The 15,309-nt window shown below is 45.5% G+C and overlaps 1 protein-coding gene across 2 annotated transcripts in view; it reads right to left on the bottom strand.

Annotated features, from left to right (window-relative positions):
• Positions 1-15,309, bottom strand: part of cerkl (ceramide kinase-like) — a 101,460-nt gene that overhangs the window by 2,616 nt on the left and 83,535 nt on the right. The window contains exons 6-12 of one of the 2 annotated variants that reach the window (XM_055871130.1): positions 13,294-13,368; positions 10,031-10,208; positions 9,470-9,538; positions 9,189-9,214; positions 8,973-9,081; positions 5,725-5,821; positions 4,327-4,526 (exon numbers count right to left, since the gene is read on the bottom strand). In XM_055871130.1, coding sequence (XP_055727105.1) covers positions 4,327-4,526; positions 5,725-5,821; positions 8,973-9,081; positions 9,189-9,214; positions 9,470-9,538; positions 10,031-10,208; positions 13,294-13,368 — 754 coding nt within the window. The remainder of the gene's footprint in view (positions 1-4,326; positions 4,527-5,724; positions 5,822-8,972; positions 9,082-9,188; positions 9,215-9,469; positions 9,539-10,030; positions 10,209-13,293; positions 13,369-15,309) is intronic. The other variant, XM_055871131.1, reaches the window with a different exon arrangement.

Below are 15,309 nucleotides of genomic sequence, written 5' to 3'. Positions count from 1 at the left end.
AGGATGTAACCTGGTGGTGAAACAAACAGGGTCAGGAGTTGAAGATGTAACCTGGTGGTAAAACAAACAGGGTCAGGAGTAGAGGATCTAACCTGGTGGTGAAACAAACAGGGTCAGGAGTTGAGGATGTAACCTGGTGGTAAAACAAACAGGGTCAGGAGTTGAGGATCTAACCTGGTGGTGAAACAAACAGGGTCAGGAGTTGAGGATGTAACCTGGTGGTGAAACAAACAGGGTCAGGAGTTGAGGATGTAACCTGGTGGTGAAACAAACAGGGTCAGGAGTTGAGGATGTAACCTGGTGGTGAAACAAACAGGGTCAGGAGTTGAGGATGTAACCTGGTGGTAAAACAAACAGGGTCAGGAGTTGAGGATGTAACCTGGTGGTGAAACAAACAGGGTCAGGAGTTGAGGATGTAACCTGGTGGTGAAACAAACAGGGTCAGGAGTTGAGGATGTAACCTGGTGGTGAAACAAACAGGGTCAGGAGTTGAGGATGTAACCTGGTGGTGAAACAAACAGGGTCAGGAGTTGAGGATGTAACCTGGTGATAAAACAAACAGGGTCAGGAGTTGAGGATGTAACCTGGTGGTGAAACAAACAGGGTCAGGAGTTGAGGATGTAAACTGGTGGTAAAACAAACAGGGTCAGGCGTTGAGGATGTAACCTGGTGGTGAAACAAACAGGGTCAGGAGTTGAGGATGTAACCTGGTGGTAAAACAAACAGGGTCAGGAGTTGAGGATCTAACCTGGTGGTAAAACAAACAGGGTCAGGAGTTGAGGATGTAACCTGGTGGTGAAACAAACAGGGTCAGGAGTTGAGGATCTAACCTGGTGGTGAAACAAACAGGGTCAGGAGTTGAGGATGTAACCTGGTGGTAAAACAAACAGGGTCAGGAGTTGAGGATCTAACCTGGTGGTGAAACAAACAGGGTCAGGAGTTGAGGATGTAACCTGGTGGTAAAACAAACAGGGTCAGGAGTTGAGGATGTAACCTGGTGGTAAAACAAACAGGGTCAGGAGTTGAGGATGTAACCTGGTGGTAAAACAATCAGGGTCAGGAGTTGAGGATGTAACCTGGTGGTGAAACAAACAGGGTCAGGAGTTGAGGATGTAACCTGGTGGTAAAACAAACAGGGTCAGGAGTTGAGGATGTAACCTGGTGGTAAAACAAACAGGGTCAGGAGTTGAGGATGTAACCTGGTGGTGAAACAAACAGGGTCAGGAGTTGAGGATGTAACCTGGTGGTAAAACAAACAGGGTCAGGAGTTGAGGATGTAACCTGGTGGTGAAACAAACAGGGTCAGGAGTTGAGGATGTAACCTGGTGGTAAAACAAACAGGGTCAGGAGTTGAGGATGTAACCTGGTGGTGAATCAAACAGGGTCAGGAGTTGAGGATGTAACCTGGTGGTAAAACAAACAGGGTCAGGAGTTGAGGATCTAACCTGGTGGTGAAACAAACAGGGTCAGGAGTTGAGGATGTAACCTGGTGGTAAAACAAACAGGGTCAGGAGTTGAGGATCTAACCTGGTGGTAAAACAAACAGGGTCAGGAGTTGAGGATGTAACCTGGTGGTGAAACAAACAGGGTCAGGAGTTGAGGATGTAACCTGGTGGTAAAACAAACAGGGTCAGGAGTTGAGGATGTAACCTGGTGGTGAAACAAACAGGGTCAGGAGTTGAGGATGTAACCTGGTGGTAAAACAAACAGGGTCAGGAGTTGAGGATGTAACCTGGTGGTGAATCAAACAGGGTCAGGAGTTGAGGATGTAACCTGGTGGTAAAACAAACAGGGTCAGGAGTTGAGGATCTAACCTGGTGGTGAAACAAACAGGGTCAGGAGTTGAGGATGTAACCTGGTGGTAAAACAAACAGGGTCAGGAGTTGAGGATGTAACCTGGTGGTAAAACAAACAGGGTCAGGAGTTGAGGATGTAACCTGGTGGTAAAACAATCAGGGTCAGGAGTTGAGGATGTAACCTGGTGGTGAAACAAACAGGGTCAGGAGTTGAGGATGTAACCTGGTGGTAAAACAAACAGGGTCAGGAGTTGAGGATGTAACCTGGTGGTAAAACAAACAGGGTCAGGAGTTGAGGATGTAACCTGGTGGTGAAACAAACAGGGTCAGGAGTTGAGGATGTAACCTGGTGATAAAACAAACAGGGTCAGGAGTTGAGGATGTAACCTGGTGGTGAAACAAACAGGGTCAGGAGTTGAGGATGTAACCTGGTGGTAAAACAAACAGGGTCAGGAGTTGAGGATGTAACCTGGTGGTAAAACAAACAGGGTCAGGAGTTGAGGATGTAACCTGGTGGTGAAACAAACAGGGTCAGGAGTTGAGGATGTAACCTGGTGGTAAAACAAACAGGGTCAGGAGTTGAGGATGTAACCTGGTGGTGAAACAAACAGGGTCAGGAGTTGAGGATGTAACCTGGTGGTAAAACAAACAGGGTCAGGAGTTGAGGATGTAACCTGGTGGTGAATCAAACAGGGTCAGGAGTTGAGGATGTAACCTGGTGGTAAAACAAACAGGGTCAGGAGTTGAGGATCTAACCTGGTGGTGAAACAAACAGGGTCAGGAGTTGAGGATGTAACCTGGTGGTAAAACAAACAGGGTCAGGAGTTGAGGATCTAACCTGGTGGTAAAACAAACAGGGTCAGGAGTTGAGGATGTAACCTGGTGGTGAAACAAACAGGGTCAGGAGTTGAGGATGTAACCTGGTGGTAAAACAAACAGGGTCAGGAGTTGAGGATGTAACCTGGTGGTGAAACAAACAGGGTCAGGAGTTGAGGATGTAACCTGGTGGTAAAACAAACAGGGTCAGGAGTTGAGGATGTAACCTGGTGGTGAATCAAACAGGGTCAGGAGTTGAGGATGTAACCTGGTGGTAAAACAAACAGGGTCAGGAGTTGAGGATCTAACCTGGTGGTGAAACAAACAGGGTCAGGAGTTGAGGATGTAACCTGGTGGTAAAACAAACAGGGTCAGGAGTTGAGGATGTAACCTGGTGGTAAAACAAACAGGGTCAGGAGTTGAGGATGTAACCTGGTGGTAAAACAATCAGGGTCAGGAGTTGAGGATGTAACCTGGTGGTGAAACAAACAGGGTCAGGAGTTGAGGATGTAACCTGGTGGTAAAACAAACAGGGTCAGGAGTTGAGGATGTAACCTGGTGGTAAAACAAACAGGGTCAGGAGTTGAGGATGTAACCTGGTGGTGAAACAAACAGGGTCAGGAGTTGAGGATGTAACCTGGTGATAAAACAAACAGGGTCAGGAGTTGAGGATGTAACCTGGTGGTGAAACAAACAGGGTCAGGAGTTGAGGATGTAACCTGGTGGTAAAACAAACAGGGTCAGGAGTTGAGGATGTAACCTGGTGGTGAAACAAACAGGGTCAGGAGTTGAGGATCTAACCTGGTGGTGAAACAAACAGGGTCAGGAGTTGAGGATCTAACCTGGTGGTGAAACAAACAGGGTCAGGAGTTGAGGATGTAACCTGGTGGTGAAACAAACAGGGTCAGGAGTTGAGGATGTAACCTGGTGGTGAAACAAACAGGGTCAGGAGTTGAGGATGTAACCTGGTGGTGAAACAAACAGGGTCAGGAGTTGAGGATGTAACCTGGTGGTAAAACAAACAGGGTCAGGAGTTGAGGATGTAACCTGGTGGTAAAACAAACAGGGTCAGGAGTTGAGGATGTAACCTGGTGGTGAAACAAACAGGGTCAGGAGTTGAGGATGTAACCTGGTGGTGAAACAAACAGGGTCAGGAGTTGAGGATGTAACCTGGTGGTGAAACAAACAGGGTCAGGAGTTGAGGATGTAACCTGGTGGTGAAACAAACAGGGTCAGGAGTTGAGGATCTAACCTGGTGGTGAAACAAATGAATCAGTTACAGAGGTTTTAAATGTCCCATATCTGACTGACACAACAGTACTACTACTTCAGTGAAGCAATTCTTGGATACCGGTTTTAAATTTAATTATATGATCGAAAAAAGACTAATGGTTAAATTACACTGAACATGACCTCTAAGAACTGTCTTTGAGGAGTGTAAATTAAACCCAGAGTAATATGACCATGAGATTACAGCTAGGGCTATACTTAGTGAGCAGCGTTAGGTCATTGCCTTGGTAACATGTTATTTGAGACAGGGTTTGTATCCAGGTTGAAAGTCTATCTGACAGTGTAGTTGCTATGGGGCTTTAGACCAGCTAAAGGATAGAGTTATACCTACTACATCGGCCAGTGTTCACACAGCGTCTCAGAGTAGGGCTGCTGATCTAGGATCATGGGGGGCTTTGGGCCAGGTCAAGAACAGGAGCTGTACCTGATGAGCAGCTCTGAGGGCACCTCCAATAGGTCTCCGTCTACATTCCAGGGGTAGGCCCCCTCGGAGGAGATGATGGGCGTGTTCTTAGAGTCATACTCTCCATTGTCCTCAGCGATGTCATCAGACCAGCTGCTCTGAGAGCGGGGGCGGAGCCTCACAGCCCACACCGTCTGCGTCTCCACGAAGGAGAAACTGAACTGGGGAGGAGGAGGACGAGGAGGACGAGGAGGAGGAGAAGAAGAAGATTATATTATTGTCCAATTATATACAAGGATGATCCAACATCCCTCCCTAGGACCTCCAATAAGCTTTGAGAGGGAGGAGAGGAATAGAGGAAAGAAGGACTGAGAGAACAAGACCATCGTCTCAGTCAGTAGCAACTCCAACCACTAGGGGGCAATGATGCACAGCATCCCCAACAAGACAATTCCCTACACAGTAATGACGCCATCTATGACCCTGGTCACAGAGGTTCCATCCTGTCCTCGACAACAGTTCAGTTCAGTTAAGCCACCGTAACCATGAACATAGTACATATGAACCCCCCATCATATCTTTTGTTCATGAAGTAAACAGGGAGGACATGGAGGAGGACATGGAGGAGGACATGGAGGAGGACATGGAGGAGGACATGGAGCACTGGGTCTAGACATGATAGTGGAACATTTCCAACCTCAACTTGTTTATGTGTTCTGACTTCCCATCTGGAAATTGATTTTTCAAGAGTCGTTTTTCAGACGTATCCCAGACATCGTTCAAATCAAATATAAAAAATTCAATAGAAGTCAGACTATAAATAAACTCCGGGCTGTTTGTTTGTCTGAGTCATAATTGAATAATTTCCATTTCCTGCTTGTATTCATGGGAAATGGCCCAATAACATAAACATTAGTCAGAATTTCTCCCGGAAAGACAGACAGCATAGAAATGATGAAGTCCTCTCTAACTATCACACAGTCAGCGCGTCGTACAGCACCCTATACCTCCAACTGTATATTTAGAATGTAGGTTAACAAACATGCTTAGATTAGATTGTGCTGGATGGAAAATGGGGACAGACAGGCTACAGGCCTCTGAAATGGACTAATCTATATAAGCCTGAAAAGTGTTTTAGGGAAGCGATTAATTTGACAGTATGCTAATTCCACTTAAACTTGTATGGAAGCTAACTCCATAAGTGACTGCAGGACTTCCTGTGTGTGTGTGTGTGTGTGTGTGTGTGTGTGTGTGTGTGTGTGTGTGTGTGTGTGTGTGTGTGTGTGTGTGTGTGTGTGTGTGTGTGTGTGTGTGTGTGTGTGTGTGTGTGTGTTTGCATATATGCCTGCATGTGTAACTGCATAAGTACATGGGTGCATTTAGGTGTGGAAGGAAGGAAGAGTGACCTGGTGACCTCACCTGATTGTTTACACTGTTGTATCTCTTCAGGTGTTTGATAAACTCTGCCCTGGAAGTGTTTCCTGCTGCGATCAGGGCCATGCTGCCATTGTTCAGTCTTACAGAGAGAGATGTATTTTAAAAATCCTTTCATATGTATACTACATTGCTGTGACCAATTCAATCCAAACCGGTTTGAACACACATGCATAGCAGGTTTTTAGATACATCAGTCTGTGGCCAATTCAATCCAAACCGGTTTGAACACACATGCATAGCAGGTTTTAGATACATCAGTCTGTGGCCAATTCAATCCAAACCGGTTTGAACACACATGCATAGCAGGTTTTTAGATACATCAGTCTGTGGCCAATTCAATCCAAACAGGTTGATAAAGCAACAAATCCTATATTTTTCCTGGCATCCGTTACCATGCAGTAGAATCGAGAATGTCAGGAACAGAACAGAGAGTGGTATACATTAGTTCTACTTACACGTACTACTGTATGTGTTATTGTAAACGGGTCAACTAATAGTCAGTATCTACAAACACTACTGTTTCTGTCTTGTGTAGTTAAGGTTGATGATGCTATAATAAGCAGTGTGGTTCCACTTCACTGTGTGGGGCCTGTTGCTCTACCACATGCTATATCATTCCTGAGGCCAGTCTCAGACTGAAGCTGTCTCAAATGGCACTCTATTCCCTATGTAGTGCACTATACAGGAGCCTGGAAGAACCTTTTGGGGTTTTAAAAATTGCCACACGGGGAGCCTTTTCAGTTCAAAAAGATTCTTTGAGGAACCCCTCTGAAGAGGGCCTTTGAGGAACCCCTCTGAAGAGGGCCTTTGAGGAATCTATCTGAAGAGGGCCTTTGAGGAACCCCTCTGAAGAGGGCCTTTGAGGAACCCCTCTGAAGAGGGCCTTTGAGGAACCCCTCTGAAGAGGGCCTTTGAGGAACCCCTCTGAAGAGGGCCTTTGAGGAACCCCTCTGAAGAGGGCTATTGAGGAACCTCTCTGAAGAGGGCTATTGAGGAACCTCTCTGAAGAGGGCCTTTGAGGAACCTCTCTGAAGAGGGCCTTTGAGGAACCCCTCTGAAGAGGGCCTTTGAGGAACCTATCTGAAGAGGGCCTTTGAGGAATCTATCTGAAGAGGGCCTTTGAGGAACCCCTCTGAAGAGGGCTATTGAGGAACCTCTCTGAAGAGGGCCTTTGAGGAACCTCTCTGAAGAGGGCCTTTGAGGAACCTCTCTGAAGAGGGCCTTTGAGGAACCTATCTGAAGAGGGCCTTTGAGGAACCCCTCTGAAGAGGGCCTTTGACGAACCCCTCTGAAGAGGGCCTTTGAGGAACCCCTCTGAAGAGGGCCTTTGAGGAACCCCTCTGAAGAGGGCCTTTGAGGAACCCCTCTGAAGAGGGCCTTTGAGGAACCCCTCTGAAGAGGGCCTTTGAGGAACCCCTCTGAAGAGGGCCTTTGAGGAACCCCTCTGAAGAGGGCCTTTGAGGAACCCCTCTGAAGAGGGCCTTTGAGGAACCTCTCTGAAGAGGGCCTTTGAGGAACCCCTCTGAAGAGGGCCTTTGAGGAACCCCTCTGAAGAGGGCCTTTGAGGAACCCCTCTGAAGAGGGCCTTTGAGGAACCCCTGTGTAAAGGTTCAAACCAGAACCTTTTTGTGATTGGAGAGGTTCAATTTCAAACCTTTTGAATAATATATTGTAGAGGTGTCAGCCTATCAGAAGATTAGAGGTGTGGCTTATTGGAGGCGTGGCATTGAGCTGGTTATTTTTGTCCACCCGTTGGAGTAAATTACATTCCTGTTCATCATGTTCAGTTTGTACACCTCAAATTTTCCATTAATATTTATGCATATTACAATATAATATCAATAATACTTACTTTACTGATTACATATAGTAAAGTTGTAACCATTCCAACTCTTGCAAAGGCTCTTGAGGAACTCATACACCTCTGTAAGACTCATTGAAGCTACTAAACTGTCAGTGTTCAACCTGACAATATAACAGAACAGATGAACAGGAATTACATTTAGCCCCACGGGTGGCCGAAAAATATCTATATGAAAGGCACGCCACTACTAAGCCATGCTTCTAGTCCAGGGTTCCTCCAGGAATCAGTTGGTACATTGAAACATTAAAGGTTCCTCCAAGAACCCCTCTACTAAACAAAGGTGCAAATATGAACCATTGACTAGCAATGGTTCCTTGAGGAAATCCAGAGGTTCCTTGAGGATCTCCAGGGTTCTTCAAGTCACCAGACATTCTAAGAGTGTAGGGAATAGGATGCCATTTGTCTAAACCACCTAGAAGTCCTGGTCCTGCAGTGCCCACAGATGCTCTGGTATTTAAGTCCTCCCTCTCTGCCACTCCCTTTAATAAGCTCTGCCACTCCCTTTAATAAGCTCTGCCACTCCCTTTAATAAGCTCTGCCACTCCCTTTAATAAACTCTGCCACTCCCTATAATAAACTCTGCCACTCCCTATAATAAACTCTACCACTCCCTATAATAAACTCTGCCACTCCCCATAATAAACTCTGCCACTCCCTTTAATAAACTCTGCCACTCCCTTTAATAAACTCTGCCACTCCCTTTAATAAACTCTGCCACTCCCCTTAATAAACTCTGCCACTCCCTTTAAGAAACTCTGCCACTCCCTTTAATAAACTCTGCCACTCCCTTTAATAAACTCTGCCACTCCCTTTAATAAACTCTGCTACTCCCTTTAATCAGAGTCATTATGTGCCGATTAGTCCAGTTAGAAGCCTTTGACCTCGGTAGTCTGATCTCAATCCCAGAGGATTACCTGGAACTGGCTGGTACGGCCCCTGTATGGAAATGGCCTGGCTGGGAGGCTGGGCTCCATGTCAACTGAGACACCACAGACACACTGACCCAGTTCACTCATTGGCTTATTTACTCACACCTAATACAGCATGGCATGGCAGCTCGGAATCATCAAGCCATTATCACTGGTCCAGGACTTAGGTCATGCATATTGCTCAGTCAACCACACACACATACTAGACATAGATGCAGGCTCGTATGCACTCACGCACATGTAGGCATTGATGCAGGTTTGCATCCATGTATTGCAGTCACACATGCAGGAGGTAGTTGTGATCAGAGAGACCCACATTCCTCATTTGAAGACCTTGACATCGCTGTTGTATATGTTGTTGTGGTTGTTGTTGTTGTTGACTGTGATGTATTGAAAACATAAAATAAAATATTTGAAAGAAAGAGAGATTCACATACCTGGTGTTAGGGGCCAGGCCCCTGGGGGCCATGGAGCAGAGACAAGGGATGGCCATGATGCTGACGTTGAGGAACAGACCGCGGGTGGTCGTCCACGACTCTTCCTCTTCTAGAGAAGACCAAGGAGGGGGAGAAGTTTTAGTGAGGAGAGAGTTACACTAGAAGGTGATATTTAGAAAAGTTCACATTGATAAACATCATCCATGACAAACTCACCCATGTCGTCCTTTAAGTACTCATTTCTGCAACAAACAAAAAAACAGTTGTAAAAACAGTTTTGAAATTTGTTCTCAGATGCATAATTTTGTCTTTTGTCTTTCTGTGTGAGATTCTCCCCTCATATTTAGTCGGTTGATCTTCTACATCGGAGGCATTTTGGTTTCCTTCCAATGACCAATTAAGCCCACAGATGCCCGTTTTAAATTAATTTCACACAGCTAAATACTATCAAACTTGGACTGCAGAGTCTAATCATCAGACAGACTTCTGTCACTTACTTTACTGGATCCAGCGTTTCAGTCTGGACTTTCTTCACAGGAAGATAAGACAACTCACAGTCTTCAGGCCTGCAATCAGACACAGACAGACAGACAGACAGGCAGACAGGCAGACAGGCAGACAGGCAGGCAGACAGGCAGGCAGGCAGACAGACAGGCAGACAGGCAGACAGGCAGACAGGCAGACAGGCAGACAGACAGACAGACAGACAGACAGAGAGAGGGAGAGAGAGAGAGAGAGAGAGAGAGAGAAAGAAAGAGAGAGAGAGAGATATGGAGGGGGAGGGAGGGAGAAGAGTACCGAAGAGAAGAGAGAGCGCAGACTTCAGATGGCTGGATTGGAGAAGAGGAGGGATGGTTCTCTAGAGACAGATTCATGTGTGATAAAGAGACTGCTCAGAAGGAAACCCTGGCTTTGATAGCAGGCTGGCAAGTCTCAGTCCCTGGAGGATTAGGCCACACTTTATGAGGGAACTGGTGTGATGTGTGTTTTTGTGTGTGTGTGTGCACACTGTGCATGTGTGTCTTTGCATGTGACTCTCTAGAGAGAGACTGTCTCACTTGAGATTTGCCAGCGTTTTGATCACGGCAAACTCCCGTCTCTGCCCGGGTGGCATCCAGCGATGCCTCTCTGCCAGGGCCAGCGTCCGCCCGCCGAAACCAAACATGGCAGAGAAGCCGAAACGCAGAAGGCGACCCAGACAACTGAAACTACACACATCTACCTCCTGATGGTGGCCTGGGGAGACACACAGATTGGAAACAAAGACGTCAGAAGTATAGATATTACAGATATCAATGACTGTACTGTATGAAGTTGGCACCACGATGCTGCAGCTTGAATGACATGTTTCTACTGGATGAAGTGTTCTCTGTCGGCATTCCTCCACTTCAGCGGTACGCCTACATTTAGTCCAGCATCAAAATGGTCAATTATTTACCTCGGGTTAATAACTTCCATTATAACCAGACTATGTCATAGCCATAGCTCTTGTGGCAATATAGGCTTCTGATGGTACAGACACAGGTCCCATCCTATTGGCCTACACACATTCCTGACCTCTTTCTGTCTCGCCCATATATGGCTCCCCGATCCCATACCTCATGAATATTCATTATGGTCTAAAACATCCTGCCAGTTGGCCTTATTCACATGCGTAAATATTGCTTAATTAGAAAACCAACAAGCTCTATATCAGCCTGTCGTAAATAAGCATCACCATGCCCTGTTGGTGTCAGGTGTTCTGTGTTGTTGTTAACATTAGTTTGCCTCTAGGCCAAAAGGCTAGACATATTTTAAGACCAAAATAAAAACATTTGTCTGTGTGTTCATTTCTAATCAGGTGAGATTTGACAGCGTTTTGGAAGGAGGAAGGGTTCAGTCATATCAAAAAGACGACTTAAGAAATGTTTGTTTGCATTCCCTGAATAAGATGCTTAGACAGGGAGATAAATGATCAAATGCTGCTCCATATTGTTAACTCAGAATAAAGTGTGAATTGTATGACATATTCTCACAGTGCTATTATATGTGTACAAGAATGTGAACAGAAAACAACTCATCCATCTACATAACCGCTGACAGAACTGGACTGAACTGCACGGCCTGGGTGCTGCTAGAAGTCTCACCTAGCTCAGTGTTATGGATTACAGCACCATATGGTTCATAACGTAAAACAGATGATTTAATGAAGAGTAGATTTATCTTGTTTAGTTGAGGTCAGCATTGGGTTTATAATGGAAGTCTAATGTAGCATGAGTGATTGTTTCAATAGGACTTTCATTTGTACTGTACACACAATTTTCTGCATGGGATAGATGCTATTTATTCACAACATTTCAAACTGATTCCAGTACACATTGTACTGCACTTATAACACAGAGACAGATAATGCAAGAAATGTATTGGTGGAATGTCCACATAAAGAGGATTATTTTCTATTGTTCTATGATTTTGCGGAGGTTGAGTCTCTACCTTAAGCGCAACAGGAGAAACCTACAAATGATATTTTGTGTGTCATGTTTTCCAAGCCCTGCTACTATACGTAATCCCTTGACACAAGCCCAATCCTCTTGTCTGTCAGGCTAAGCCCAGACTCACACAGCACAGACAACACAACAGACCAGACAGTTAACTACCAGGAACTTCCATCTCCTTCCTCAGACAGACAGATGGACCGACGGACAGAAAGACAGACAGAACAGATGGACAGACACATAGACAGACATACAGACAGACAGACAGACAGACAGACAGACAGACAGACAGACAGAACAGATGGACAGACACATAGACAGACAGACAGACAGACAGACAGACAGACAGACAGACAGACAGACAGACAGACAGACAGACAGACAGACACATAGACAGACAGACAGACAGACAGACAGACAGACAGACAGACAGACAGACAGACAGACAGACAGACAGACAGACAGACCTCAGACGATAGCCCCACTGAGGTAAAAAGCATATCACTGCAGTCGGTTGTGGACCAGCAGACCAGCCAACAGATGTATAGTATAGGTGTGTGTGTGTGTGTGTGTGTGTGTGTGTGTGTGTGTGTGTGTGTGTGTGTGTGTGTGTGTGTGTGTGTGTGTGTGTGTGTGTGTGTGTGTGTGTGTGTGTGTGTGTGTGTGTGTGTGTGTGTGTGTGTGTGTGTGAGCCTGTGAGAGTGTGTGAGTGCGTATGGTTTTAGGTGTCTGTATTCTCTGTGACACCAGAACCAAGGCAGCTACTAGATTTATTAACGTTTATGTTCAGTCTGTCACAACAGACTCAGTGAGTGTGAGAAAGCCCTATCTAGTCATATGAGAAAAAACAGAGACCGTGTGAGGGACAGAATGACAGCCCTTCTCTGTCGTTCTCCAGGGACCAGCAGCTCTGCTCAGAGCCTCCCACATCCCACAATGTCAGCTATGGAGCTAATTAAGGACTTTATGGAACTAATTAAGGACTTTATGGCGCTAATTAAGGACTTTATGGAGCTAATTAAGGACTTTAAGCGCCAACTACTAGTTCCTTACCTATCATTCTATTGTGGCGGAAGAGAACCGTATAATTCTGAAACTGATACTCTTGTGTGTGGATCACACACGCACACGCGCTCACACATGCACACACGCTCACACACGCGCTCACACATGCACATGCGCTCACGCATGCACACGCGCTCACGCACGCACACGCGCTCACGCACGCACACGCGCTCACGCACGCACACGCGCTCACGCACGCACACGCGCTCACGCACGCACACGCGCTCACATACGCTCACACACGCGCTCACATACGCTCACACACGTGCTCACACACGCATGCGCGCTCACACAACTCGGTGGACTAGTAAAGTAAATATGCATGCCATTTACATATTAATCCAGTCAGTGTATATTTGAGCTCCATTAGGGAAAGGAAAGGGGGATACCTAGTCAGTTGTACAACTGAATGCATTCAACTGAAATGTGTCTTCTGCATTTAACCCAACCCCTCAGAATCAGAGAGGTGTGGAGAGCTGCCTTAATCGACATCCACGTCTTCGCTGCCTGGGGAACAGTGGGTTATCCGCCTTAACCCACTGTAAGTTCTACACCTGTTGTATTCGGCGCATGTGACAAATAACATTTGATTTGATTTGATTTACTCAGGAGCAGAATTACAGATGTTTCCCTTGTCAGCTCAGGGATTCAATCCAGCAACCTTTCGGTTACTTGCCCAACGCTCCTACCCGCCAGGCTGTTCCATTGCAGCTCTATAATCAGTAGTATTGTATGATGTCTACAGATGAAATGGGATAACACAGGAGAACATGAGAACGTACCCATGATGATGTGCATTGCAGCAGTAACAGGATGCCGTATGCCATGGACAGAACAGGCCACCACGTCAGTGGAGCCTGGAGAGAAAGACATGCAGAACAGTGGAATACAAATGATAGTCATCAAACAATAGGTCGTTCTCACAGGGGAATGTCTTTACCATCCAGGTAGTTTGGCTATTCACTCATTCACTTACAGTATATCAATTCTCAAACCTATAATGGCTGACCTTATTATTGCAGAAGTAAGCCACCTGATTGTAGAAAACCTATGCAAACACACTGTATCTCACTGTCTAGAGATTGGGTTAATAATGAACAAAATGAGCACTTTGTTAGAGGGAAGACATTAAACTTAATATTATCTGATGCCAATTAGGCCGAGTTTACCTTGGGGTCAGCGGTGGCCGGAATAGAACAGGTGTCAGTGTGTTTGTACTGATTACAGACATAGACAAACACACAGGAGAGAGAGAGAGAGAGAGAGAGAGAGAGAGAGAGAGAGAGAGAGAGAGAGAGAGAGAGAGAGAGAGAGAGAGAGAGAGAGAGAGAGAGAGAGAGAGAGAGAGAGAGAGAGAGAGAGAGAGAGAGAGAGAGAGAGAGAGAGAGAGAGAGAGAGAAAGAGATGGAGAGAGAGACAGAGAGCAAGAGAGAGCGAGAGAAAGAAGAGAGAGAGAGAGCAGAGAGAGAGAAAGAGATGGACAGAGATAGAGCAGAGAGAGAGCAAGAGAGAGCGAGAGAAAGAAGAGAGCGAGAGAGAGAGACAAGGTTGTCTGTCACTTGGTGAGTAGGCATTTCCTTTCATGCTGCTATCTGCCATGTTGTTTGCGCAGATGAACAGGATTTAAGAACTGATGTCTATAAATGAGTAGGTCTATAGACAGACGGGTGAGAAACTGACCTTTCCCGCCTCTCCTCTGACATGGTGGCGTGGATACCACGGAACACTTACAGGAGTCATATCAGACAGATCGGCTACAGAAAGATAGACCACCCAAGTTTCTGCTTCTGTTATAGTTACACCCCCACCCCCCCTCCAAACCAACCCCTCTCCAGACCCTGCATCTTCATTGCTGCAATTACATTTGATAAGGAGGGTAAAGGGAATTTCAGGTATATTTTAATTCATAACAAATACAGATTGGTGATTAGTCATAGAATTTAATTTTTAAAATACATTGAAATGTGAGTTACATGTAATTAAGATACTTAAAGTAGCTAATACATTTCTAAATGTTTAGAAGGGATAAGCATTGTAATTGCTTATTATGCATGAACTAATCATTTGCATAGTGTGATTAATAACCTCTTTACTCTATTGTCCCTTATAATTCAATATATCTACTGTGTAGATAAATGCCACCTGAGATTTCCCCAATACTACAATGGAACTAGTGTCGATATATAGTATTTTACATCATCGGTTGTGTTAGCATCTATTGTTCCTAGCCATTGTTGTGTGTGGTGTTCACATTCCCAAAAGGCACACACTTGTTCATAGTATTGCGCCAACAATGTTAGCATCTCCATAAGAACACTGTACATCACCCATACATACAACAGCACTACAGATGAAGAGAGATAACATGCAGGAGGAGGGGTGGAAGAGAGAGATAGAGAGACAGAGAGAGCAAATAAAGAGAGAGAAAGAGTAAGAGAAAAAAGAAAGAGTGAGAGATAGAGAGAGAGAGAAATAAAATGTCCTTGGAAGTGTGCAAGGCACTTCTGCAAAACAATTAACTTAATTAAGCAGACATCATGAATATGCATATGCCTGTTAATGTCTCCCCACCCTGGCCGGCAGATGAATGTGATGCTAGTCTAGTCAAGCATGTCTCAAAGAGAGAGAATAAGAGACCGAGAGAGAGATAGGGAGAGAAATAGGGAGAAAAAGAGCGAAAGAAAGACGGAGGGAGAGAAAGAGAGCGAAATAGAGAGAGGGAGAGAGAATCTGGAAGGGAAAACTAACGGCACCAACATTTTGGTGGTTTGTCTGGAATATCAAAGAAATGAATAGTC

This window comes from Salvelinus fontinalis, chromosome 19, assembly GCF_029448725.1.
Source record: "Salvelinus fontinalis isolate EN_2023a chromosome 19, ASM2944872v1, whole genome shotgun sequence".
Classification (NCBI taxonomy): domain Eukaryota; kingdom Metazoa; phylum Chordata; class Actinopteri; order Salmoniformes; family Salmonidae; genus Salvelinus; species Salvelinus fontinalis.
Note: the sequence above shows the minus strand (reverse complement) of the source record. Positions and strands in the feature narration are given on the sequence as shown.